The sequence below is a fragment of the Nannobrachium achirus genome, assembly GCF_963921795.1.
Source record: "Nannobrachium achirus genome assembly, chromosome: 12".
Taxonomy (NCBI): domain Eukaryota; kingdom Metazoa; phylum Chordata; class Actinopteri; order Myctophiformes; family Myctophidae; genus Nannobrachium; species Nannobrachium achirus.
The window spans coordinates 937,807-965,026 of NC_137832.1; the positions used below are offsets into that span (position 1 = coordinate 937,807).

A 27,220-nucleotide genomic window follows, 5' to 3' on the forward strand; every position below is an offset into this window, starting at 1 on the left:
TGCGTGCGCATCTAGGTTCTTATCAGCGTGATGTGGACCAGAAATTATTATATAAATTAGCCAAATCTATGGGGGCATGGCAGCGCAGTCAGTAGTTCTGTCGCCTCACAGCTAAAAGGTCCTGGGTTCGATTCCCGCCAGGGGACACTGTGGGTGCTGGGGGTGTTCTCTTCATCCTAGGTAGGGTTGGCGAGAGAGCCTTTCTGTGTGGAGTTTGCATGTTCTCCCCATGTCTCCTAGGGTAAAAATGTACCCTCACAAAAACATGCAGTAATCCTGGTCTCTATACTGCCTCCCCCTGGCCAGCCGGGGCGCCTGATGGAGGGGAAAGGAACTGGTTGGAACAACGTGTTCCTTCCACGCGCTACGTCCAACCGGGGGAAACTCCAGGTGATAAGAAGCGGCCTGCTCACTCCTCATGCACTGAAGGAAGCATGAGCTCAGTTCAGGGCTCCCCCAGGTTGGCAGAGGGAGAGCAGAGCCCAGGATTACAGCTTAGGCCAGGGGTCTTCAACAGGGGGTCCTCAGAGTTACTACATGGGGTCCTCCACATCTTTGTGATAGAAACTTTTTTTCTCCTTTCATAACCACTTGAACCCTAGCATCCATATTCTGAGAACTTTAGCCAAAAATAGCACATCTACAAGCTCACAACACCTCGTGCTGCGAGGCGTTGTGAGCTTGTAGGTCGGCTATTTTCAGCAAAGAGGTTTGTTGTAGAGGGGGAAAAGAGCTGACTAAGTACAGAGCGAAAGGTCATGTTTATTAAAGGTTAAATGACATTCTGTTTTTACCAATCATAAAAGTCTTTGCCCTGGTCCTAAAAACATGTTTTAAAATGTTTAAACTTGAAAATCCACTCCATGGAGCCATGGTCTCTCTCTCTGTTTAGGTGTCATGAAAAACGGTCTGTTCACCTGAAATACTCTATAATCACCACCAGGGGAGCCTCTCTCTCCCACTCATTCTAACAAATATTAGTATAGCTTGAGTACAATTTTGAATATTTGTACTTTACTTGAGTATTTCCAATTTTCAATTCTTATACTTCTACTCCACTACATCTCAGAGGCAAATGCACTTTATCTCTCCACTACAATCATTTGGATTTTGATTATTAATACAAATCACTCACTTCAGCCAGCAGTTCTCAAACTGGTACCCAAAGTGGCCACTGGCCACTGGCCACACACGCACGCACGCTCACACACACGACACACACACACACACACACACACACACACACACACACACACACACACACACACACACACACAGAGGTCCGCCCAGCTCCAACACAATGACCGAGAGATGCATGCTCGCAGACGCGATGCATGTGTTTCGCTGCTTTGCTTTGAGACACACTGTGACACACACACACACACACACACACACACACTGACACACAGAGGCTGAGCTGAGCCCTGACGAGGCACACACTAAACAGCATCGAGAGTCGCGAGTGTTTTTTTCTTCCCCGGGACCGACGTTACCGGATCTCTGTGGTTACATCTGTACCCCCGCGGAGTTCAATTTAGACCGTACGCGGTAACGTTATAGCTCTGCTTCGCGCTGCAGAAACACTTCACGGTCCTTCTGTAGTTATTATAGTAACATATTTTGTCTAAATGCCTCCGTTTAGAGAACCACCTATTGCTTGTGTTATCATAGCGTTTTACTGTCTGCTCTCCGAGTCGCCGTGCCCGTGTGTGTGGAGGGAGGACAGGGCAGCGTGGAGTTATAGTCGGCTGCTCCACGGTCCACGGAGCTCTGCCCCCGGGAAAAGTGCGCTGTCCTCGGGGACTCGGTGATGAGGAGGGAGGCGCTGTCCACGGCCCCAGCCAGGGCGGAAAATACATAGCGATACATAGCGATTTTCATTATTTCACAAAAGCATAAACTGACTACTTGATATGAAGGATATTGATGTAAATAAGATATCCGAATTGGTAAATATATTTTGTATGCCCATATTTACAATTAAAGGATAATATAATGTAAGAGGTCACTTCCTCAAAACTTGGGCTGTGGAGAAATACCTGAGAAATACAGACAGGGACACTGGGAGAGGGGAGAGAGGAGGGGGTGAATCGACTGACGACGTATGAGTCCAGTATCCAATGAACTGCGCGTTTGAGACTCATTATGCAGAAACCAGCACAAACACACAGATAGCAGGAAAACCACTGCATGTCAAAAGTTGCGTTTTTTTGGGTGTAATTGAGGCCAGGAAACATTAAAAAAAGCATAAAAAACTCAAAATTTATTTTTGGATGTCACCACCCCTTTAAGTATTGACGGTTCAAGTGGTTAAATATTTGAAAACACAAGTTGACATGAATCCAAACTACACTGATGATTGTGCTGTCAAACAATGAAACTATATTGAATCTATGAACAGGTTGTGGGGGTCCCTGCATCATTTCTCTCTCAGCTAAGGGGTCCTTGGCCTGAAAACGTTGAACCTGGCTCAGGCAATTGACAGTGAGTGAATATGGGTTACAAATCGTGGGATAAAAAAATCGAAATAGAAAAGAAGAGAAGGTGGGCGGTACCAACCTGTCCATGTTCCAGGTGTTTCATGAAGTCATTCTCCAGCAGAGCTCTCTGGATCAGATCCCTGGACCTGAACATCCACGAACACAATGTTCAGAATGAAATATATTATGAACGTTAACAAAATAACAAATAACAGATAATTTGATTGATTGAATGTTTTATTAAGTGAAATGTAAAACTTTTAAATCTCAACGGTAACCGAAGATCATGTGTAAAGACAGTTGAATGTTTTCCCACTTGTATTATGACTGCATACAGTATGGGTGACACGCAGCGAAGGTCGTCAGGATTGGGACTCGAACCTGCGACGCTGCAAGGGCTGGATTACCAGCCTGTTTGTGTGTGTAGGCTATATGTGTGTGTGTGTGTGTGTGTGTGTGTGTGTGTGTGTGCGCGCGCGCGCGCGTGCGTGCGTGTGTGTCTTACTCTTTGCTCTTGCTGTAACAGGTGAGGGTGACATGTGTGAGCTGTGAAGGGTCCAACGCAGTGGGCTCTGCTGAGATGGCCTGTCTCTTGGTACGCTGTGGTTCATCTGGTACTGCTGGTGACTGCACTACACCTTTGATTATAATATGTATGATTACACTTAATCATTATAATATGTATGATTATACTTAATCATTATAATATGTATGATTATACTTAATGATTAGAATATGTATGATTATACTTAATCATTATAATATGTATGATTATACTTAATGATTAGAATATGGAGGCCTATTGTACTGTACACTCTAAAAACAAAAACTAGGCTCTACTCAATTTTATTGGTGAAACATTTTTACACTCAAAAATATTGAGTAAATATTACTGTTATGAAATCAGGTAGATGATACTCAATTAATTTGAGTAAAAGTAACCAAAACTTTTACGTACTTATTAACAACTAAAATTGAGTACAATGACCTAAAGAAATTGAGTAGATATAATTAAATTATTCAGTCAATGCCACAAAAGACTACAAGTAAATACATTGAAATATTAAGTAGATCTAATTGAATATTAGAGTATGATTTAACAAAACAAATATGTCACATTTACTTTATTCATTTACTTTTATTGATTTAATTCATATAGTACCATTTACCCCTTTCATTTACTTTACCTTTTACTCCAGGAGTACATGATGTCAAATGAATACACATGAAATAATTATGCAGATAATTATGTTTTTAATCAACTAATTTTGACCAGTGTAACACCACATCAAGTATGAACATTCAACATACTTTAGTATGTAAATGACATGCAACAATGCCTGCAAAAACAATATGTTTAAAGATAATGATCAGGAAAGGGGTATCCCTGACACTTTTAAAATTCTGTTTACTAAAGAGCAGTGTGTGTTCACAATACTGTATATAAGTACCTCTAATTGAACTGTGCATACTGTAAGTAAGCAGTCTGTCAAACATTATGCACCATAAGAACAATGAGCCCATCAAATGAACAGTAAGTCATAACCACAAAATACATTAAAGACAGTCAGAGGCCATTTGGCATGAAAGAAAATCACAACTTGGAATATGAAATAATAAATAAGCATTTACAGTAGCTCAACATTTAAACATATTGACTATGCACACGTGTAATGTCTATATGCTAAACTGACCTGTTTGCATTATGACTCGAATGCACCAGAAACAAACACTTTACATTAACTAATTACTATCAGCAACAAATACCATTGCAAAAATGCTGTTTTGACAATAAATCCACTTTCAGTAGGTTATACCCACTTTCTGAGAGCATCTTGCTGAACAGTAGTCGGCAAGCAGACATTTTTTCAGTCTCTGAACTTTGGCTGAAAGGTGTCCAGGATCCAACTCAACTAGTACTTTTTGGAACATCTCAAGACCATATCTGAGGTTCTTGGGGTATCTCAGATTAAAGGCATAGAACAGTCCCAACAGATAGCAGCAGACCCCCAAGATTGTTGAGGGCAGTGATGCCCTTAATCACAATACCTACATCAGTAGGTTCATTCATTGAGTCCTCTTGGTTCTGCAGCAGGTAGATCTTCATCTTCATCATCACCTCCTCTGTCAACTTCTCTTCTACTCTGACAGGTGCACCAGCAGCTTCCTTCCTGCACACATTGTGAAGATAATTGTTTAGAGCTCACTTTCAGGCTAAATGTTACAAGACACACAGACACACATTGAGCAATCCTAGCTGTCTCCACACATGCAGCCCTGGGCATAATCTTGAATCAGTTGGACCAGACATGCAACGGATGCAACAGCCATTCAGCCAATGTCACAACCTCATTCTCTGGACATCACTATGCTGTTCCTTTGCATGTGATGGTCTCATCCACGATGACATTAAAACGTCAAAACATTTATTTTACTAACTTGAAAGTCCTTGATCTTGACACTATCTTCTTCCAGATGGTCGATGAGACATCGGATGATGACCTCTCGTGTTCGTTGATTGGGGATTCCTCTCTGCAGAATAGAAAAATAATTATTTGAACAATAAAGAAAAAGTATGACTGCACTTTCATAACTAACATAAACTTTGGCAATACAATTGTTTCCACAACCCAGTTTTAGCAACGGAAGCTGGGAGACTGTCCTTAGTAGCTATTAAGACATACATTTAGAAATGAATAATCAGGAGAGAGAGAGTTGCAGGGGATAAAGATGAGTTTAGCATAAATTAATATAGTAATTATTGTCATTAGCCAGGTGAAATATAATTAAAGCAGTTAGAGTAAATGAAAGTTTCATACCTGAAGTACAATACTCATTTGTGCCCAAACTGCCCTTCTTGGACTGGAACATGGACAGTAGTTTGGGGGTATAGAAGTCCAACATTGCCATACATTTTGGCTCAAGATTCAGTGTGGTGATCATCCTGAACTTTGCACTAACCTGGAAGACAGAGATGAGGGGAAGAGAGTAAAAAAGAAGACATGTAGATAATAATGTAGGCCTATACCTGTGCATTTTATCTTCATTGTACACACCATTGTATGCAGCTGTGCATAGCTTGTAATAAATGCAAAAAGTCACAATGACTAGAGGGCTTGCACATTCCTCTCACTGTAACCTTAACTAGCTGCAAACCTTTGTAAAGAACATAAGTTATACCCAATACATTTGTGTAGCCTATATGCACAAAGATACAGTAAATCTACTTACCAATATTTGCAAACACTCTCCAGGTTTCTTGTTGAAGATGATGTGTGCTGCTGCTGTTTGTTGACAGAATGTTCCAGTAGAACCTTCCCATGAACCCTTGTGTACAATTTTGAATCTTAGTCATATCTACTCAATTGTTTAAGTTGTTGTGAGAGATGAAAGATTATTAAGTTGGAATGAATAATAATTAAGGGTCTTTTTAAATTGATCCATATAAGTACTCCATACTCAAATATTATGAAGGAAAATTACCAAAGCAAATTGAGTATAATTCATGAATAAAATCAGTTGGTCAAATACTAATTTATTCTCATGAAATTAACTCAAATAATATATGTACATCTAACTCAAAAAGAACAGTTGGATTTTTACTCATTTTGTTTGGTGTGACCTACTCAAACAATCACATACATGATATTCAGTGATTTTATTGAGTAAATATAACTTTTTCTAATAGTGCTATTTACTCGGTCACAGAATTCTTTCTTAGAGTGTAATACTACGGCTGACGGCAACACCTACTGTACATACATGATAATACAACACATGCTGTGACGCTGTAGCCTTATGATCTATCTACGCCAGTGTTTCTCAAATGGGGGTGCGTGTACCCCTAGGGGTAGGTGGAGGTACAGCAGGGGGTACTCAAGATAATGCCCCCCAAAAAGAAAATAGAAGTATCATGATACTATTATTCATAGTTAAATAATTAACTACTATTTATTTAGAAGGAGAAACAACATTTACTGTTGTGTTTAATGATGACACTTGGAGAGACCTGTTGTGAGCCTGATAGTTGCCAAAACAAATTACATGGTACCAGGCAACTGGGATGCATGTGTTTGAATGATGTTTGAATGTAAGTTATTGACATGAAAACATCACAACATTTTTTGTGATGTTATATTCTTGAAAAGGGTCATCATATACCGCTAGTTATGTTTTTTTGCAGTTGGGAAAATGTTGTTGTCGGGTAAAGGGGGTACTTGGATTCAATAATCAGGGAAAAGGGGGACTCAAGCCAAAAAAGATTGAGAAACACTGATCTACGCCATACATGGGCAACTGGTGGCCCGGGGGCCTTCACTTAATGCGGCCTTCAGCTTGTTAATATCAAAACAATCATATATTATTGATTTCAGCTGTTACAATGCCAAACATGACTAGGTTGAATTTACTCAAGTCTAGCTTAATGACTACAATAGTAGTGTTCAAATGTTAGGCTTTGTATTTACGTTCATAAAGTTAACATAAGTATAACTAAATGCATTTGAAATTAAAGTTAGATTTCAGGATTCCAATAAAAAAAATAAAAAAAATCAGGATTCCAATTCAAAAGAAGTAAAAATAGACGATCTACAAGCTCAAAATGTGTCGCACTGCGACATGTTTTGAGCTTGTAGATCTATTTTTTTTTTTACTTGCAGAACTATTTTTGCTTCTTTTGTATGACACACTAGAATGACAGTAGGACATAGTAATATACAATGTGGCCCAGAAAATACAGTGGCCCTCTCCATCATCAAAGTTGCCCACCCCTGATCTATGGTATCTTTATCTAGCCTGACACTTCAGTCCGCACATCACCACCCCCTGCTGGTGGGTGGTGTGTAGTGTGGACTGAAGCTGCACACATTTTAATCTATTTCGAAAGCGCCCAAAGAGCGGGTGCATTGAATGGGCCAATCAGGGTTGTATGCTTGGGGCACGTGGTGTCCCAGCCCCCTCCAAACAGAGCTCTTGAGCTCACGTGAGACTCGCTCGTGGACTCTGATTGGTGTCCTCTGCCCACGTGAGAGTCTAGTGGACTCTGATTGGTCCGTGAAAACTGTCATGGCGGAGTCAGACTCGACTCGTATTATTTTAATAAACTATGAAATAGTGCCGTTTCTTCACGTTTTAATACCATTTTGCACTAACGTAAACATGCAGACATATAATATGTTATGAGAAATAACGTATTTTTGCAATGTCACGCCACGTCGCCGTCGCGTGTGTGTGTGTGTGTGTGTGTATGTGTATGTGTGTGTGTGTGTGTGACGTCAATAGGCTTTAGCCCCCCCCCCGCCGAAATAGAATGTCTGCCCTCAATTTCAGACTCTCATCCCGAAGTGAAACGTAGTGTGAGATGTCTGGCGCTCGCAGTCAGGCAAATCTTTATCCACTGCGTTACCTCAAAGGCTATTTTTATTTACCTCTGCCAACCTGGGCAGAGCCCTGAACTGAGCTCATGCTTCCTTCAGTGCACGAGGAGTGATCAGGCCGCTTCTTATCACCTGACCATGGGGAGTTTCCCCCGGGTTGGACGTGGAAGCACGCGTGGAAGGAACACGTTATTCCAACCAGTTCCTTTCCCCTCCATCAAGAGCCTGGGATGGCCAGAGGGAGGCAGAATAGAGACCAGGATTACTGCATGTTTTTTTGTGAGGTTATCTACCCTTAGTCGGGGGCATTAGGGAGATAACATGGCCATTTCGCGCTAATCAGTCTTAAAGCGCCAAATTTTGCACAGATGTATCCCAGGGCTAGTGGTGGGAAAAATCGCTAATTTCCGTGAACCGAATCACCGTTCGTTCGTTCACAAGATAGATTCGGTCATGATCGTTCAATCGGTCGTTCACAACTTTCGAGAAGCGGGGGTGTTGGAGGCAGTCGTCAAATCAGAGCAGAGAGCAATTCTCGTTCAGAGCCGTGACCGAAATCCCTCTCGAGTCCTCTTTCTTTCTCAGTCAGTCAGTCAAACACAAGCAGTCAAGCACACACATCGAAACTTTTCCCTGCAGTGCCCTGCACCCTAAAAGAATACACATCGGAGTAGGCAACTTTTTCCACGACTGGTGCACGCATATCAATCAAAAACATTCACACCGTCGCCGCTGCTATCATTATAATACGGCCAAGTGTCGTCAACACTCAAAAGCGCAAATATACATATGGGATCTCGTCCGGTGCCATACTTTATGGCTGTGCTCGGGAATAATATTTTCAGTAGTGATGGGGGCTCGTGCCAATTGGTAATATAGGCTATTTTTTGTTAAGCATTCTTGGAATGGTTTGCTTTGGTTTTGAGTCGGCGGTATTCTTTTTGTGTGTTGCATAAGGTGAGTGTTTTATGTGTCACACCATTTTTGCCTTTGGGCTTCTGTAGTAATTGTGCTCGGTCAATATCTGGTAACCACAAAAGCAAGCTAGTGTTGAGCGACCTGTATGGTTGCAGTAAAAATTGAGTGGGTTCGGCCATTGCTCAGTGTGAAGGCCATGGTGGCTTGTAGCAATGATGGCTACACAGTAAAGTATGGGGATATGCGTGTCGAAAATTTAAAGTGGATCTTTTCTTTGTTGCTGGCTTTTATGTGTGCACTACTAAAGTTAAGCTGGGGATTTCAGAACTGACTTCTTTTTCTGCGTTTGGCCTATCCTGGAGTTTACAGTGCGGTAATGTGAATACTCAACGTTAAATGTGTTACGCAGGGTTTTTGACGGTGGTCTTTTGACTCTAACTCTGTGTTTTCGTAGGTAGCGGTCGGTAGGGTTAGTGTGCAGGTTTTAGTTTTTGGCCAAATTTGAGAATAACCTGCACGTCGTCCGAGTTTCAGACCGTGAGTAATCATGAAAAGAGTGGTTTCATGGTATGTACTTGGCAGAAAGGCTGTGAGTAGGGAGTGTCCCTGGCCTCAGGTTTCTGGTCAAAGTTTGTGGGGCTGAGTAGGCCTAGATCAGTCTTCAGTGATCAGTGTGATGAGAAAGGAAGTTCTCTTTCTAAGTTTACTCTTTAACTCTAGCTTTACAGTTTTATGGTTATGTGGGTTCTAGTGTATTACAAGGTGTTGGGTACATAGAACACAGTTCATCAGTGTGTTGAGAAGTCTCTCAGCAGATGCCCTTTTATAGGGTTTGTCATGTATGTGTGGTCTTTTTGCTGAGCTCCTTTATGGAGAGTTTCTTGGGGGAGAAACTCTCTTTTAGGGGGGGAGGTGTTACGCCCGCTGGGCTTAGGTATTTAGCTATATTATTATTATTAGTCCTATGAGTACTGAGTCTGACATGTGTTTCCTTTTGCCTATAGATCAGTGGGTGGAGGTTGCCATGGAAACGGGGGCGTGAAGATCCAGTAGGAGCGAAATCATTTAGCGACCTACAACCGGGTCGCGACGTGGTCGGTAGTTTTCAGCGACCGGGTCGCTAAATCGAGCGACCGGGTCGCTAAATCGAGCGACCGGGTCGCTAAATCACCGACCGCGCCGCTAAATCGACCGACCCGGTCGCTAAATCTACCGACCTGCCTGCAGTTTTAGGTCGGTAGATTTAGCGACCCGGTTGGTACATCTAGTGACCCGGTCGGAAGATTTTGCGCCCCAGTCAGTCGATTTAGCGACCTGGTCGCTCGCTTTAGCGGCGCGGTCGGTGATTTAGTGGCGCGGTCGGTGATTTAGTGACGCGGTCGGTGATTTAGCGACCCGGTCGGGAGGTTGCGTGGCAGGTTAGCCTAACTGAGGTAAGGTTACTGAGGTTAGGTTTAGGGTTAGGGTTAGGGTTAGGGTTAGTAGCCCGGTGGTCGGTGGAAGCGACCACCGGTCGGTGGATTTACCTACCCGGTCGCTGGATTAGCGTCCCGGTTGGTGGAATTAGCGTCCCGGTCGGTGGAATTAGCGACCCGGTCGTTGGTTTTAGCGTCCCGGTCGGTGGTTTTAGCGTCCCGGTCGGTCGATTTAGCGACCCGGTCGGTGGTTTTAGCGTCCCGGTCGGTGGTTTTAGCGTCCCGGTCGGTGGTTCTAGCGTCCCGGTCGGTGGTTTTACCGTCCCAGTCGGTCGATTTAGCGACCCGGTCGCTGAAAACTACCGACCACGTCGCGACCCGGTTGTAGGTCGCTAAATGATCTCGCCCTCTCTCTGAAGATCTGGCCAGGGAGAGGCGACTGCCTGGGTGGTGATCCACCCACGGATCCTGGCAACGCCCACGTACACTGATTGCTTGATTGTTTGCTGAGAGTATAAAAGCCTCAGTTTGAGCTTAGCTCTGGGAGAGAGCACACCATGTCTCTGTGGAGGAGGAATCGCTCACCTCCTGCTCTCTCCCCGCCGGCTTATTTGCCTTTTGTTTAGCTCCTTCGGAAAGAGCTTGTTGTTTCAGGTTCTTTTTGTTAATAGCCTATTTTGTTTGTTTCTGGTTTTCTCTTATTTGGGTTTCCTACATTGAGCTTTGCTCATCTGCATGTAAGAGTTAACTCTTTCTGTGTCCTGGGCCAAAATGGCCCCAAGGTAGATGTGCCAGGATTTTGTATGTTTTTCTTTACTATGCAATGAAAAGATTTTTTTTTTTTTTTTATAATTTTGTGTCCATCCACTAGAATGAACACACATTTTCTCAATCAGCTAAACGAGGGAGCCAACACACAAACAGAGAAAAGCATCTCTCTGATCTCAGGTCATTTTGACATCTTTTAAATCTATACAAAAAACACAAAAGACGTCAAAGACGTCATTGGCACCCAGGGCCTTTGAAAAAAAACGTCAAGAGACGTCATTGGCACTGAATGAGCATGTCTATGCTAAGTATATTTGTTATTTGAAGAGCTTTCGTGTCTAATATCCAACTATTGTACATATCATGTGAAACATCATCGATAACTTTTCTGCAAATGGCAGGACCATCATGCTTTTAATAGGACTAATTGTAAATAAACCTTGTAGTCTTTTGATAAATTGATGTCCTGTCAACTTTTTGTTACGGGCTATGCCCCTGGACCGTCACGGTTCGTAACAAATCACCCGTTCAGAGAATGAACGATTAGGCTATCCTTTCGCAACCACTCAGTCAGCCAGTCTCGGTCTCAATCAGACAGTCAGTTATACTGTCCCCTCCGAACTATTCAAAATGAGGTTCAGTCAAATCAGTCAGTCAAACTAGTTACTAGTTCTCCCCCAGAGTGAAGAAAAAAGCTATCAAGACCATGATTCATGAAAATAACTCATGTTCCAGTCATTCCTATTTAGTTTTATTAATATAAACAGGGTGTTTCTAAACACTAATCGTGACGTTGTTTTGCACTGTAGGCTACTTGTGTACGATAGATTAATGCCACCGTGTTGCTTTCTATGGTTTATATTTTAGCATCCTTTTGTATAGAACTGTACCTCTGCTTTTTTGCAAACAAAGTATTCAGTCAGTCAGTCAGTCAGTCAGTCAGTCAGTCAGTCAGTCAGTCAGTCAGCCAGCATTCTTGTAGGGTAGGCTATTCTGTCTGTCATCAGTAATCGGTACATCCCGTTCAAAGAATAAACGATAGCCCCCTTTTCACTCGCAGGCAGTCAGTCGGTATCGGTCAATCAATCAGTCCTCAACTCGCGGTCGGAGGCGCTCTGCTGCTTCGTACTGTTTCAATCCATACCCCCCCACACAGTCCCACACTCCCCATGCTGCCTGCTTCTCTGAGGGAGAGCCCGCCTTTCAGCCCACTACAGTAAATTAAGGAAAGAGGAACGGTAAAGGAGGAACGGAACGGTCGGTCGGTCGGCTCCATCTTCTCTTGTGAGGATTAAGAGGAACGTTTAATGAACCCTCTCCATCGTCACATTTGCAACTGAACGCCATGAACGGTTGAACGGGTCTTTTCGGGATGGTGACCCATTTGATTTCTTTCACCATAAAGATCCGTTCTTTTGAACGGGTCATTCATGACCGACACATCACTACCCAGGGCATGCTCTAATGATTTAGCTAGGGTGCCCGAGTCGGCGACCTTCGGGGTCACCACAGCGGCCAAATCAAGTTGGGCTCCCATCGACTTTCTACACAGATATAAAAAGCTAGATACCTCGTCCACCCGCTGCAGTTGATTGGAGCGACCCGTCCAACTTGATAGGCACAAAAGAGGAAGTGTCGAGGGCAGGCTGTCACTCAAAAAATAAATACTGGCCAATCACAACGCGTCTTTTCAGGGACTTTTCCATTCAAACCTCCCTCTGATTTGCCTACCGACCTTGTTGTCTGTTACGCACACAGAAGAATTCCAAGCCTGTCAATCAAAAATGCCCACCAGATGAGACGGGTACCAGAGAGCCGGAAGAGGCGTCTACCTTTTTATGTCTGTGGACTTTCTATACAGGAGAAAATACCCAGAAAACCCTTTTTTTCCCTGGGTATTTAAGTAGGATGTGAGGGGTCTAACTAGGGGTTTGTCATTGTGCTGAATCCATTGCAAGCATTTGTTTTGCACAAAAAACATTCCTTGGGCTATAAATGGCCCCAGAAAATGATGGTTTAGTGATGAAAAGTGAGTCATCACTTTTCACTCACTTTTCACCGTTTTGTGGGCGTTTTCTGGGGCCATTTATAGCCCAAGAAATGTTTTTTGTGCAAAACAAATGCTTGCAATGGATTCAGCATCATGACAATCCCCTAGTTAGACCCCTCACATCCTACTTAAAGCAGATTTCTTTCTGGGTATTTTCCTCCTGTATAGAAAGTTGATGGGCCCCGAAGGTCGCCGACTCGGGCGCCCTAGCTAAATCATTAGAGCATGCTCTGGGCTACATCTCTGTGCAAGATTTGGCACTTTTGGACTAATATAGCGTGAAATATCCATAACGCCCCCAACGACCTAGGGCAGTGTTTCTCAAAGTGGATTCCAGGGACTCTGTGGGTTCCTTTAGGGGGGTCTAAATTGACCCTTACAAGTCTGTAACTCTGACAGTGTACAAATGGAACCAAATGGACCAGTTAGGGTCCATTTGGTTCCATTTGTACACCGTCAGAGTTAAGGGGAAACCTTCCAATTGAGAGAAACACTGCCCTAGGAGATACGGGGACTCGGGGAGATCATGCAAACTCCACACAGAAAGGCCCTTTCGCCAAACCCACCTATAGGGTGGGCGCTGATGACATGGAGGAGAGAACACTTTCCCCCAGCACCCACAGCGTCCCCCGGCGGGAATCTAACACGGGACCTTCTAGCTGTGAGGTGACAGCGCTAGCTTTCACCTAAGGGTTTTGAGTGACAGGCAGGCACCTGGTGTGACCCCAGAGACGGGGGGTTTCGGGGGGGTCTGTTCACCTTGTGTGTCCCCAGAGACAGGGGGTTTCGGGGGGGGTCTGTTCACCTTGTGTGTCCCCAGAGACGGGGGGTTTCGGGGGGGTCTGTTCACCTTGTGTGTCCCCAGAGACAGGGGGTTTCGGGGGGGTCTGTTCACCTTGTGTGTCCCCAGAGACGGGGGGTTTCGGGGGGGTCTGTTCACCTTGTGTGTCCCCAGAGACAGGGGGTTTCGGGGGGGTCTGTTCACCTTGTGTGTCCCCAGAGACGGGGGGTTTCGGGGGGGTCTGTTCACCTTGTGTGTCCCCAGAGACAGGGGGTTTCGGGGGGGTCTGTTCACCTTGTGTGTCCCCAGAGACGGGGGGTTTCGGGGCGTCTCCAGCGAGTCTGTTCAGCTCCGCCCGTAGCTCATCTACCAGCACGTCTCTCTGTCTCAGCTCAGCTGTCATCTGAATGATGAGGTCATCCTTAAGGTGTCCGGAAAGGTATTTAAAAAGAAGGACAAAGGTGCATTTACATAGAGCAGTTATCCATGGCACTTTTTAATGCACATTTACAAAGTGCATTACTTTCACCCATTCACGCACTCACACAAACATTCATTACATTCACCCATTCACACACACATTCATACACCGATGGTAGAGGAAACCATGCAAGGCTCCCCCAGAGTTAAGGTGGTTGTACACTGCTGCGTTTTTCGGGCCGAATATCGGAGTGAATTTCGGAGCGCGCAAATAAAAAAATCAACCTCACGTTATGTCAGTCACGTTTGCACACTGCCGCCCGTTTCGCGCACCACTCGTCCCTTGCTCTCTCTATCTCTCTCTCTCTCCTTGCCCTGAAAAATGCATTTCACAAACGAAAAACGCAGCAGTGTGCAACCAGCTTTAGCGTTGAAGAGTCCTTGAGCAAGACTCTGAACCCCTAACTGGTCCCGGTGAGCAGGTTTGATTGATTGAATATATCATTAAACCAAAATGTAGTACAGCCCAAGTACAGTCAACACACCAAAACTTGTTTCTGCTGGGGTCCTTGGTATTGTAATGTGTATATTTACCAGCATGACACCCTAAGTACGAGAAGTAACCCCGCCCTAAAGGGAACTCTCTGCTTAGTGACGAGTATTTGGTTGGTTGGTGAAAGCTTACATTTGCATTCATGCCTCAAGCCATTTTAAGAGTTCAGGGACATAAATAGGTCAGTTTAGGGAGGCCTTCATGGCAGAATTTCTGTCAGTGTGTGACAGTAGGAGAGTCACAAGATCTTTGAATTCAGTGGCCTGAACTGTACTGTATGTGTAAACTGCATAACTATAATTTGTTCTTTTATATCAATCCGCTCAATCACTACAGTATTCAATTCATCAACAAACAAAGTAGCATTTTTACAACACTTTTCCCAAGCTGAAATCTGCACTAAACCTGCAAGGCCTGTGTTGATTGTTGTACACAAGCTTAGCGTCGGAAAGTTACACAACTCGCCCACCCAGGTGATGGTGGCAATAATGGACTACTAATCGCTGTAATCGTAACAAAGGTGCAAATCATATAAAACAAACGAATGTACAAATCTGCAGTTTTGATCTGATGCTGATCAGCTGATGTGTTGACGGCTGCTGGACCGGCTTGTTTTGGATTCTGCACTTTTAGTAACCTGAGCGTATATAAATTACTTTGTTGGTATATTTGAACTGCTGCTACTGTATGTAGTCTTACTGTGCGGTACATGGAAACTCCTGTATGGACCAGTGATAAATGATAATGACGTTAAAGTTGACTGAGTGACCGTTTCTCCCTCTATGGCCCTGAAACATGATGCCGCTAGTATCTCACGACCGTCATCGATCCACCTCAACCTGGTGTTGAGCAGCTTAGCCACACGTACGTCTACACAATACAAAGGTTCATATTTAAAAAATAAAATGCTTACGGAAGGCTTACGGATGTCACAATAAGGTACGCTGAAGAAGAATTACCCTTATCTTCCGTATTGTTTAATAAGAAGCATTTTAATCTGATTGGTCATTTTCTAAAAAGGTTTTTTATCTATCAGAGTGCAGTAGACCTCCCAACCTATGGCGTCTTGTAATGAGAAAAATGCCGCCAATCGGATTAAAATGCTTCTTATTAAACAATATGGAAGATAGTGGTAATTCTGCTTAAGCGTACCGTATTGTGACATCCGTGAGCCCTCAGTAAGCACTTTATTTTTGGAGCTGTGTGAAGCACAGGCTCCCTATACGTGGCTGTGTGGGTCTGTGTGTGTGTGTGTCTGTATGTAGCCTGAACTTCCTAAACTTCGGCACGCTACTAGTCCCACAGTTTTGCCACCACACACTCGCGCCATATGTCAAATCGACAGGCTTACTCGGGAATCGTGGGCTAGTAACTTGCTAAGAGAAAGGTTCAATAGTTTAATTGATATTAATTTATTAGTGAATTAAATTTCCCCATTGACTTATAATGGGAATCGCAAAAACTCACATTCAATTATTTGTCTCTCGCAAACCATAGGGGCTAGAGTTTCAAGACTTGGAGAGGAGGTTCATAATGATTTCAAGGATTAAATAAAAAATAATTGTGTCATTTGGCCGCATGGTGGCGCCATAACACCCCACTTTACGTTTTGGCCTGTAACTCTTGAACCGTAGGTCGGAAAATTAAAAATATTTTTTCCCTGGATTCCTTGGGTCATGACGCATCTCCCCATATAGGCCACGCCCATTTGCGCCATGATAGATTTTCCGCCATCTTGAATTTTCTCCAAAACACACTTTTTGCTCCTTTTCCTACATATTTTCTTCAAATGTCACAAAAATCGGTACACATGATCCACACACACACACACACACACACACACACACACACACACACACACACACACACACACACAGCTCCACTTCACACGGGTGTGATTTTTTAAATCTGAACGTTTGTGTAGACATACGTGGCAAACTGGCTAAACTGCTCCACACCAGGTTGAGGTTGATCCATGACGGTCATGAGATCGCGACCGAATTGTTTCAGGGCTGTTTGTCCCTCTAACATTTCCCTGTGTTTCACCTACCTTGGTGTCCAGACCTTTTCTAAAGCCTACCTTGGTGTCCAGCTCCAGCTCCATCTCATCTATGAGGATGTCTCTCTGTTTCAGCTCCTCGATCTTCAGCTGCAAGGCCTGCTGCAGAGCTCGGAGCGTCCTATAATATAATATATAATAAGAATAACATAGGGGGAGAACGGGGTCAGATGAACCACTTTTTGCTTATGTTGACCTGGAAGCAAGAAAAAGTGAGATGGCAGTAAATATTACAAAAAAAGTGGTCATGTGGTTCAACTTGTCCCAGGTGAGGGGTAAGTTGATCCAAGTAAAGGGGTAAGTTGACCCACGTGATATTCTAAACTTTTAACAGTTTAAACTTGAACAAAGAATGTATTTACTTATCAGGAATATTTTAATAACACATTTCCCTTTTGTAAATAGTCTTATTTCCTATTAAAACCAATTAAACTATTAAAACCAATTAAATAACGTTTGTTATTCAGAACCTTTTAATATTTGCAATTATAATATTAAAAACTTCTCTTAAATGAGTGTATTCATCAAAATGAAAGATGATTCAGCATAATTTGAGTATCAAAGACATAATTAAAAATATGAATGGTGATTCACATAGTTCAATTTACCCCAAGGCATTTGGTTCATCTTGCCCCAGATACAGCATTTTGACAAAACCTGGCTAGCTTAATGCTTAAGGCGCATCTTTAGCTAAATGATTCACATAGTGTTATACATTGGGATATCACCAACATGCATGATAATATAAGTTTAGACCTGGGTACATTTGCTTTAACATAAAAATCATTATACCATAAAAGTAAAAAATGTACTTCGACCAGCAAAAAACACTTTTTGGGGTAGAAATATGCTTTCCACTTTGCCCATGTGTCTGTAAACTCCACAGCCAGGTGGAAATGATGTTTGTGTTCTTATTTTAAGGTCAAATGACAACTCATGTGTATAGTTTTAAAGATAAAGGGGGTGGTTCATTTTACCCCGCAGTTCATCTTACCCCATTCTCCTAGCCTGATTTCAGACTCAGCTCACACTTTAGTCTGAAACTACCCTATTCTGAGCGATTTACGGGGGAGGGACTTTTTGGGAGCGTGCGCGCGCAACCGCACGCGGGTGATCGCGACGCACGAGGATCGGGACGCACGGTCGCGGCGTGTGTGTCTGTCTGTGCCAGTGACTGCTTCCACACAGAACTGCGACCAGAAACATGTAATCAACATTAACAGTTGCTCACCCAGCGCATGAGGCGTTTTCACCCCTCCTTCCGGGGAGTAAAACCGTGACGTAGTGGGTCTACTGTGACGCATTTTTCGTCATAATTTGTGTTCATGGACGCGCTTCATGAACGAGCACTTCCGGTATGAACGCGCGTCAATACAAAGAAGCCTAGACGCGCGTTCATGTGAGTAGACCCAACTGCAGTACCTCAAAACGGCCAACATGTCCTTTTGGTTTCAGGGCGCCCCCAGGGTTCTGGGGGCTTGGTGTGACAGCCTGCCTGTGTGTGTGAACTTCGTTTGAATCATTTCAACTGCTGCGTGGATTGGATATTCGTTAAACCCACCCCCACCCCCCGCGCTCATTGGATCAGCCACAGTTTTTGGCTGCTAAACTGCCGATTCCTGTACTCAGCTCCAGACCAGAGAAACAGTCCACTCTGAGAGTGGGCGGGGTCTATGGTCTGGAACCAGGCAACCGTTCTCCCCTACAAATGTTGTTAATATATGTTAATATGCTATGTAAATTATGGTGAGTCGTATTTATACATTGTAGCACTATAGTTAACACCAGGGACGTGCTGGGCCCCTGATTCAGCCCGGGAAAAAGAGTTGTAGAGGCCCTCATTGTGCTGCTGCTACTCAAAGATTTGCCATTTCAGATCATGACAAGTGACAAGCCAGTGGGCCAATTACATGAGTTATATTTCGTCATTGTCGGGTGGAAACCTTGTATGTCCAAAACCATTTTAAAAATTATTTAAAGTAGTGAAAACAGCCGATCTACAAGCACACAACGCCTCGCACCGCTTGTAGATCTGCTGCTTTCTCTACTTCTGTGCGACAGCCTTGTATGATGAAGGCTTTGCTTTGCGAAAAAATTTACACATTTGAAACTTGGAGATACGAGGTTTCTGCCCGACAGTGACGATTTACTTTGTTGGCCGCCCAGCCACCAAAATGGAACGAAAGCCTATTTTTATTTTTTTCCTAATGGCCGGCCTGGACCGGCCGGGAATGAAGCGGCCGTTCGGGAGTTGTCCCGCTTTTCCCAATGGCCACCCAGCAAACAATCGACGTACTGGTGACGTCACATGAAAGTCTAGATCGGGTCGGTCAGTCATCTCCCATATTTCGACGTACATGTTACGTCTAAATATAGTGAGGAATTGTGACGTCATACTCCGACCCCGATATCGACCGATATCGACGTCAATATCAGTCGATATCAAGTCATTTTTTTGACGGTCTAGATTGGTCATTTTTTTCTACGTCGACTGCACGTCTTAAACAGGTCCAGAAAAGACGTGATTACATATTTGTCATTTGTGATTTGAAAAATAATTAACATCATATTATATTTTTTATATTTGTATTAAATATTTGTATTCAATAATTAACATATGTGGCGCAAGAGAGTGTAATAACATCAGCCATTAAATTAGGATATACTATTTTCTCATTTTCCATTAGAAAAATAATGAGCAACACATTCTATAAAGTTTATATTTTTTAAATAATATATTTATTTGTGTGGCACTAAGATCAGTCACTAACCAGTGAAGACCAGTCTGATTGGCTGACAAAATAATGAACACCACTTGTCATTGGCTGTTGGCGGCTTTACCCATGATTCCACGCGGGCAGCCCGGGAAGAACCAAGAGCACACCAAAAGCTGTGTGCTACGCTCGGCTCGGAGAGTTATATTATATTATCATTATATTTCATGCTGGAAAGTGCCTTTGTACACTACACTGTGGATTACATCTCTGCCTCCGGTTCCTGCATCATCACGATATTGTCTGATTAATTCATGTGGCAACGGAACGCAGAGTTCCGCCTAGCGCGCGCATTTTTAAATTGTAACCGATGAGGAAGACCCTATGGGAAGACCCCGCCCCTCTCTCTCTCACGTCGTTCACTACAGTACAGTACACAGCAGCACAACGTCCAGCAGATCGGAGCCTTTGAAGTGTATGCAGGAGGCAGACACGCAGTAAGTGTAAAATATAGAAGTTATTGCTATTGTTTTGTAATGCTGATACTGAATAGCTTGGTTAACGTCCTGCTGCGAGTTCATTTGGACTGGGTTAGCTGACTGGGTTTGGCTAGTGCGTTAGCATTTAGCATAACAACAGGCTGGCTGGCTAGCTAGCAGCTGGCTAGCCGTGCTCGACAGAACAAACTGGCGTTGTTGTTATATGTAGAAATACAGCCTTAGCACAGCTACGTGCTAGAACTGCATACATTCATTTGTATTAACTGTAAGTGGATATTTATTATACCCATGGCCAGCTCAGGTCTATTTTGTCCCAACAAAAACACAGGCTGGTGGTTTTGACTGTGGCTACAGCTTTCAAAGCGGGGTCCGTGAGGGAGTTCCAGGGGGTCCACAGCTAAATGATAGATAGTTAGGAACCAAGGGGACCTTTTTCATGTCTGAAATGGAACCAAATGGACCCTAACTGGTCCATTTGATTCCATTTCTACATTCTCTGAGTTGATTTTACATGGAGTCCCAGCTAGAAAGAAATGCCATTAACAGCTGGGGTCTGTAGCCTAATGCATGTGCCAAACTGGGGGCCACAACACAAGCTTGTAGATTGGCTATTTTATTTTCCAGTTGCTAAATAGGGACAAGTACAATGCATGCTGTAAAAAAAATCAAAGCTCACAAGCGTGCGTGTGTGTGTGTGTGTGTGTGCTCATTTGTAATGTATTTTGTAGTCTTTAAACTTTTGTTTTTCTTCTGTCAACAGAACATTCCAACGTCGAAAAGAAAACCAGTCTATGCAATATGGTAAATTAAGTCTCCTCTTACCACCCTTTAGCAAAATCCTTTTTAATCCAGGAAATCCGGTAGTAATCCACAATAGGAAAATAAAAGGTAGCTTCGTCCTGTGGTATAATATCCAAGATCCAATATAGAATTACAGCAAAACATGAGACTTCTCCTTCTCTTCTTACCCTGCACTGCCAAAGCTGCACTTCACAGGTGTTACAAACACGTCTGAATGCCAATCTACTGCAGCCAATCACTGCAGGAACTAGTCAAGTACTAAATAGCCAATATACTGTACATGCTCATATTATGCAATGTGTTCTTGTAGATAATTTTGTTTCTAATGCAACATTGTTTGATGGAGTATGATAAAATCTAACCTATTCATTTCCTTTTTCTCTCTCTCTCTGTTACATGAGGTGTCTCTGTGGTGGTATGAGGTGATCCTGGGAGCTAAGCCAACCCGGTAATTTACTTAATTAATAATGATTTATTTGAACTGAGAATCCATTCTACAGCCTCAAATTGTGTGTGCTTGTAGATCAGCTGTTTTTGTGTCAAACACCTCTGAAAGGAAACTTGACTTCGGTCCATTATATCTCCCCTTTAATGATTGAATGATTGCACTCTCCCACAGTAATAAGGAAAAGAAAAAAACAACACATGTTAACTATTTTAACACTTTGTTAATTTTAAGCTCAGTGTCAGGGAATCCCATAAATGAGAGTAAATGCCAATGGAACATTATTGCAAGCCATTTTGGCAAAACCTTGATCGGCGCTACCCACACTTTAGGTTGTGTTGCTCATGCCTCAAATGCCCGATGCTTACAAGCTGTACTTTGTTGTAAAGGTGACGAATCAATAAAACAATACAAATAGGTATTATTAAAGGGGAGATATAATGGACCGAAGTCAAGTTTCCTTTGTTTTTGTGCCGTCTCTCAGGTGCCGTTCGTTGGGTGGCTGCTTGTTCTTGTGACGCAGTGTCCAGTCCTGTCTTATGTGGAAGCAAACATGTATGAACTAGTCACTAGTCTGTTTTCACTTCTCCCTCTCTCTCTCTCTCTCTCAGGTGTCTGCTGTGCTTTGTCCTGCCTTTCCTTTGGGATAGACATGGTGGTTTCTACTCTTGGGAGATACCAACCAGGTAGTCTGATCATTGTTTTGTACTAAATAGCCAATCTACAAACTGTTGTGCGATGGAAAATTATAACGCTTCGATTGGGTGTCTAACCTATTTATTTATATATTTTTATTCTCTTTCTCTCTCAGGTGGCGTGACGTGTCTGATAGTCCTTTCGGACCTGGTGCCAGTCGTAGCGGATAGAGAGAGGAGAATGGAGAGATGACCAAGCTTTTAAGACCTTGGTAGGCTTTACATGAGTCACAGTATAAAGTGCATGTTTCAACATGGAAGAAGGAGGTTCGCACACTGTTCCAGAGTTCCAGTAAATAGTTTATTAGGACACATTATTGTATCCTAATAAACTATTTACTGGAGCTCTGGAACAGTGTGCGAACCTCCTTCTTCCATGGTGTGTATATTATATATTCTTTGGTTCGGAACCTGTAAATCTTTGGAGATGTGCGTGCTTTCCTCTCTGCATGTTTCAACATACAATATGAATTAACCCTTGTGTGATGTGGTTTTCAGTGTATGCATAATTATTTGTTTAATTATTCTAGGCGATGGCCTGTTAGAATGTTCTCATTTTTTCGCAGCTTAACCACCAGAACCCCCTCTTATGTCAATGTCATGATATGTGAACATTATGTGAAAATAAATAATAAAAGTTTGCATGAATGTAGCTTGTGGACCTGCTGTTGCTGAGCAGATTTGGCGTAGAGGATTTAAAAAAGCAGACTGGGCCACCTGATCAACAAGGGATCAAGAGATTACTATATTGCTCACAAAAATGTAATATGTTTTTCTTCAGGCTCTTCAGTAACCACATGAAGGGGGAAAAGGAAGGTGGCTTTGGAGAAGACTGATGTATTTTAGAGCAATACAAGGTAACTTCATGTTGACCAAGGACAGACAATTGGCACACACCAATCTGTAAATAATGTAATTGGGCAAAACATGTCCTTCCCTTTGATACAATGGCAAGTGTCTTTGATTGGGTGTCTAACCCAGGGGGTTTCAAACATTTTTGACTCGGGTCACCCCTGTAAATAACATTTTAATCCACGGCACCCTTGAAGTACACTGTAAATGTTTTGAATCTTGCATCATTGGAGAAATATCAGTTTCCATTAGAACTGACTGAAAATAACTTTATAATTGATGTTTAACCACCCCAGCATCCCTATTTCTGAGGAAGGTTCACCAAAAATAGCCGATCTACAAGCTCACAACGCGTCGTGACGTGTTGTAGCTTGTAGATCTGCTATTTTTGCAGAAGAGATTTGGCCGTAGATGGAAAAATAATTCCTCACAATTAAGGTCGGTTTTACTTAGTGAACTGATATTGATGTAGTGATAATGATGATCAGATTATTCTGAGGCACCCCTGGACTGGCATGAAGGCAACCTAGGGTGCCAGAGCACCCAGTTTGGGAAACCCTGGTCTAACCTATTTCCTTCCTTCTTCTCTCTCTCTCTCTCTCAGCTGGCGTGATGTGTCTGCTTGGGTCCAGTCGTTGAGAGGATGGAGAGAAGAAGCACCTCTGTGACCAAGCTTTTTAAGTAAGTAAAAAGTAATGCACAGCATAACACAGTATAAGGTTTGTGTGATGTTTGGGTGTTCTGTGGTCTTCAGTGTCTTACAATTTAATTCTTCTAGGTGAGGGCCTGCTTAACCAACTGAACTCTTGTTATGTTAAGGTTATGAGGGTGAACATGATGTGAAGTTTACAAGTTTGTATGCATTGTGACCTTGTAGACACACCTGTAAATAATTTAATTGGCAAAACATGACAATTTGGTGGTGTAAGGTTATGACAGCATGTTACTTTTATTCCCTTTTTCTACAGATGCCGTCATGACGTTCAACCCAGAAGCAGAGTCTTTTAGAGCAATACAAGGTAACTTCATGTTGACCAAGGACAGACAATTTGGCACACACCGATCTGTAAATAATGTAATTGGGCAAAACATGTCCTTCCCTTTGATACAATGGCAAGTGTCTTTGATTGGGTGTCTAACCCAGGGGGTTTCAAACATTTTTGACTCGGGTCGCCCCTGTAAATAACATTTGAATCCACGGCACCCTTGAAGTACACTGTAAATGTTTTGAATCTTGCATCATTGGAAAAATATCAGTTTCCATTAGAACTGACTGAAAATAACTTATATTTGATGCTTAACCACTTGAACCCCAGCATCTCTATTCTGGGAGGAAGGTTCACCAAAAATAGCTGATCTACAAGCTCACAACACGTTGTGACTAGGGGTGTCTTCTAAAAATCGACGAATCGACGCGTCGTTTTAAGCCCCGGGAATCGACGCCAATTGTTTGAGTCGAAGCGAAAATATATATTTTTTTATATCACCAGTTATAGCCTACTACTGCCAGTACTGCGGTGCACTGCTGGGCTGGTGTGGTGTCATGTACTTCCAATGAGAAGTAGCAATTGGCGAACAGTTATTTATTGTCTCGCACCAGCGTCGGGTTGAAAGTGAGACGGAACGGCCAGAACGGTTCAGAACCGCCGCTTCGTTAAAACATTCAGAGCCGGGACAGTGTTCCGTTAAGAGGAGGAAGCACGCTGTCAAAATCACATATTAAATAACCTGCCACAGCACAAACGCGCGTCCACGAAGTAGTAAACAATCTTCTAAAGTCAAATTAACATACACAAGTGTAGGCTACAAGTTACATTTTCTAATTAAAGTGCTTCTGAATTGTTCCAGTGTTGTAATCCATGATGAATGATTGTGTTTCGCTGTGTTTGCGTCCATGACATGTCCTCACTGCTGGCTCAAGCGGGAGCTGTGCCTCCACCTGTTTATGATCAGTTTCTGAAATGAATCCGTTCTCGACACTGACTCATTACTCTGTCAGCGCTCTGTGTCCCGTGACTGCGGACTGGATCCCATCGTTCATTTAAAAGAGCCGTTCAAGAGAGCGCAATCGTTCGCGAATGTCTCATCTCTACTGCACGCTGCAGACAGTGCAGAGAGACGGGGCAGAGTTGAAACAGCGGAGATGTTTTATTTGTTTTAACGGTGTGTTATAACTCTATGGTTGTACACTGCTATGCAGATAACATTTGTGCTCGCGCACCGATATCACCGAAAACACTGTGTATTCAATTCATCTCTTAATGTATTATTCTATTATGTTGACGTGGTTTAAAGCAACACTTTTTTTTTCTTTTTTTTACACAAAGTAGACTATAAAACGATTCGTCGACGCGTCGGATTAACCCCCGCGACTCGAATCGACTTCATAAATCCTGTGTCGAAGACAGCCCTAGTTGTGACGTGTTGTGAGCTTGTAGATCTGCTATTTTTGCAGAAGAGATTTGGCCGTAGATGGAAAAATAACACAAATCAGGTCAGTTCTACTTAGTGAACTGATATTGATGTAGTGATATTGATGATCAGATTATTCTGAGACACCCCTGGACTGGCATCAAGGCACCCTAGGGTGCCACAGCACCCACTTTGGGAAACCCTGGTCTAACCTATTTCCTTCTTTCTTCTCTCTCTCTCAGCTGGCGTGATGTGTCTGCTTGGGTCCAGTCGTTGAGAGGATGGAGAGAAGAAGCACCTCTGTGACCAAGCTTTTAAGTAAGTAATGCACAGCATAACACAGTATAGGTTTGTGTGATGTTTGGGTGTTCTGTAGTTTTCAGTGTCTTACAATTTAATTCTTCTAGGTGAGGGCCTGCTTAACCAACTGAACTCTTGTTATGTTAAGGTTATGAGGGTGAACATGATGTGAAATCTACAAGTTTGTATGCCTTGTGACCTTGTAGACACACCTGTAAATAATTTAATTTGCAAAACATGACAATGTGGTGGTGTAAGGTTATGACAGCATGTTACATATTTTTATTCTCTTTTTCTACAGATGCCGTCATGACGTTCAACCCATGAGCAGAGGACATCCTAAAGCAGTAGATTTGGGAGACACATCGGAACTGTCCATTTCAAGAGAGACACTATGGACTGATATAACTTGAATTAGTTCTGGTTGGACCTAAAACCTGGTAGCTCACTGGACATGCAGGCAAAAGGAGGCAGCGGGGGACACAAATGTGTGCACTCAGAACTGATTGAACTGCCACTGTGAATTCTGGGGGATCTTGGTAGTTCTGTTTGGACCTACAGTATAACCTGGCAACTCACCGGAATACTTTTTTTTTTTTTTTTTTTTGTGAACTCACCGGAATATATTTTTTAATTACTTTTTTGTTGTGAACTCACCGGAATATTTTATTTATTAAATTTTGTTGTTGTGGGACATAAGCAAGCAAAAAGGTAGGCTGTGCTATTATTTCATGTATTTCTTTATTTGTCCAGTGTTTAGGTAAAGAAATGTGAACCGTTATGTTCGTTTCTGGATTTCTGAAGCTTAATCAGAGCTAGTGGCTGCTGTGTGAGCTACCCTCTATTAACTATTCAATACTTGACACAATTTGGTGTCATACTGTCATATGTCTGACACAGAAGTAATGAAAACAATTCCAAGTTGTCTTGCTGATAATGCTTTTAGTTTTGAATTTTGGTGGAGGAAAAAATGTGTTTCTATTGTGGTCCTAAGCAGACCATTGCCTTTAAAATATGTAATGTTTGTCTGACAGAACAGGAAAATAAAGAGATGGAAATGAGTGTGTATTGAATTGTGATTTTATTTGTAATGTGTGCATAATTGTACTCATTTTCAGACAGCAGCCCATTTCCTAATTATTTAAATATCCTTTAGCTTTGTTTTAATCACTCAGCACAGCAGCATGTTAACTAATGTGTTTCTGTTGAGCCTATAAAACAAAGCTATGTGAATATGAAAACAAAATGGGCTACTTGTCTGAAAATGAGGAATACAGTTTATGCACAGAGCCTGGAAACGGTATTAAACATGTCTAGAATTGGTTTAAATTGCACGTCTTTTAGACGTCCACAATGACCACATTTAGACTAGATTTAGACCTTATTTAGCGGTCCTAGAAACGTCATTTCCGGACGTCATCTGGACGTCCGAAAAATGACGTCATCTGCACTCACGTTTTCGACCTTCCACGGACCAATATTAGACGTAGAAAAATGACTTGGATATGACGTCGATTAGACGTCTCGATGCGCAGTGGGCAGCACGTCCCTGGTTAACACAGACTGACAGGCAGGCAGGCAGACAGGCAGGCAGACAGACAGGCAGGCAGACAGACAGATATTCTATATTGTTCTTCAGTATACTCACATTCTCACTATGGTATCAGATTTCAGATGATGGC

The 27,220-nt window shown here is 42.8% G+C and overlaps 1 protein-coding gene and 1 long non-coding RNA gene across 2 annotated transcripts in view; one reads left to right on the forward strand and one right to left on the reverse strand.

The window, feature by feature from the left end:
- Positions 1-17,818, reverse strand: part of LOC308294963 (cGMP-dependent protein kinase 1-like) — a gene marked incomplete at both ends in the record, with an annotated part of 103,133 nt that extends 85,315 nt beyond the window's left edge. Inside the window, 5 exons of the mRNA XM_080737899.1 lie at positions 2,560-2,626; positions 2,986-3,118; positions 14,082-14,208; positions 16,811-16,940; positions 17,814-17,818. Of these exons, the coding sequence (XP_080594025.1) occupies positions 2,560-2,626; positions 2,986-3,118; positions 14,082-14,208; positions 16,811-16,940; positions 17,814-17,818 (462 nt within the window). The remainder of the gene's footprint in view (positions 1-2,559; positions 2,627-2,985; positions 3,119-14,081; positions 14,209-16,810; positions 16,941-17,813) is intronic.
- Positions 17,819-20,810: 2,992 nt separating this feature from the next.
- On the forward strand, positions 20,811-26,514 carry LOC308296147. Its single transcript, XR_013962604.1, has 8 exons — positions 20,811-21,282; positions 21,891-21,965; positions 22,091-22,186; positions 22,756-22,831; positions 23,431-23,507; positions 23,795-23,845; positions 25,481-25,556; positions 25,840-26,514. It is a non-coding gene; the product is annotated as an uncharacterized lncRNA (long non-coding RNA).
- Positions 26,515-27,220: the final 706 nt, after the last annotated feature.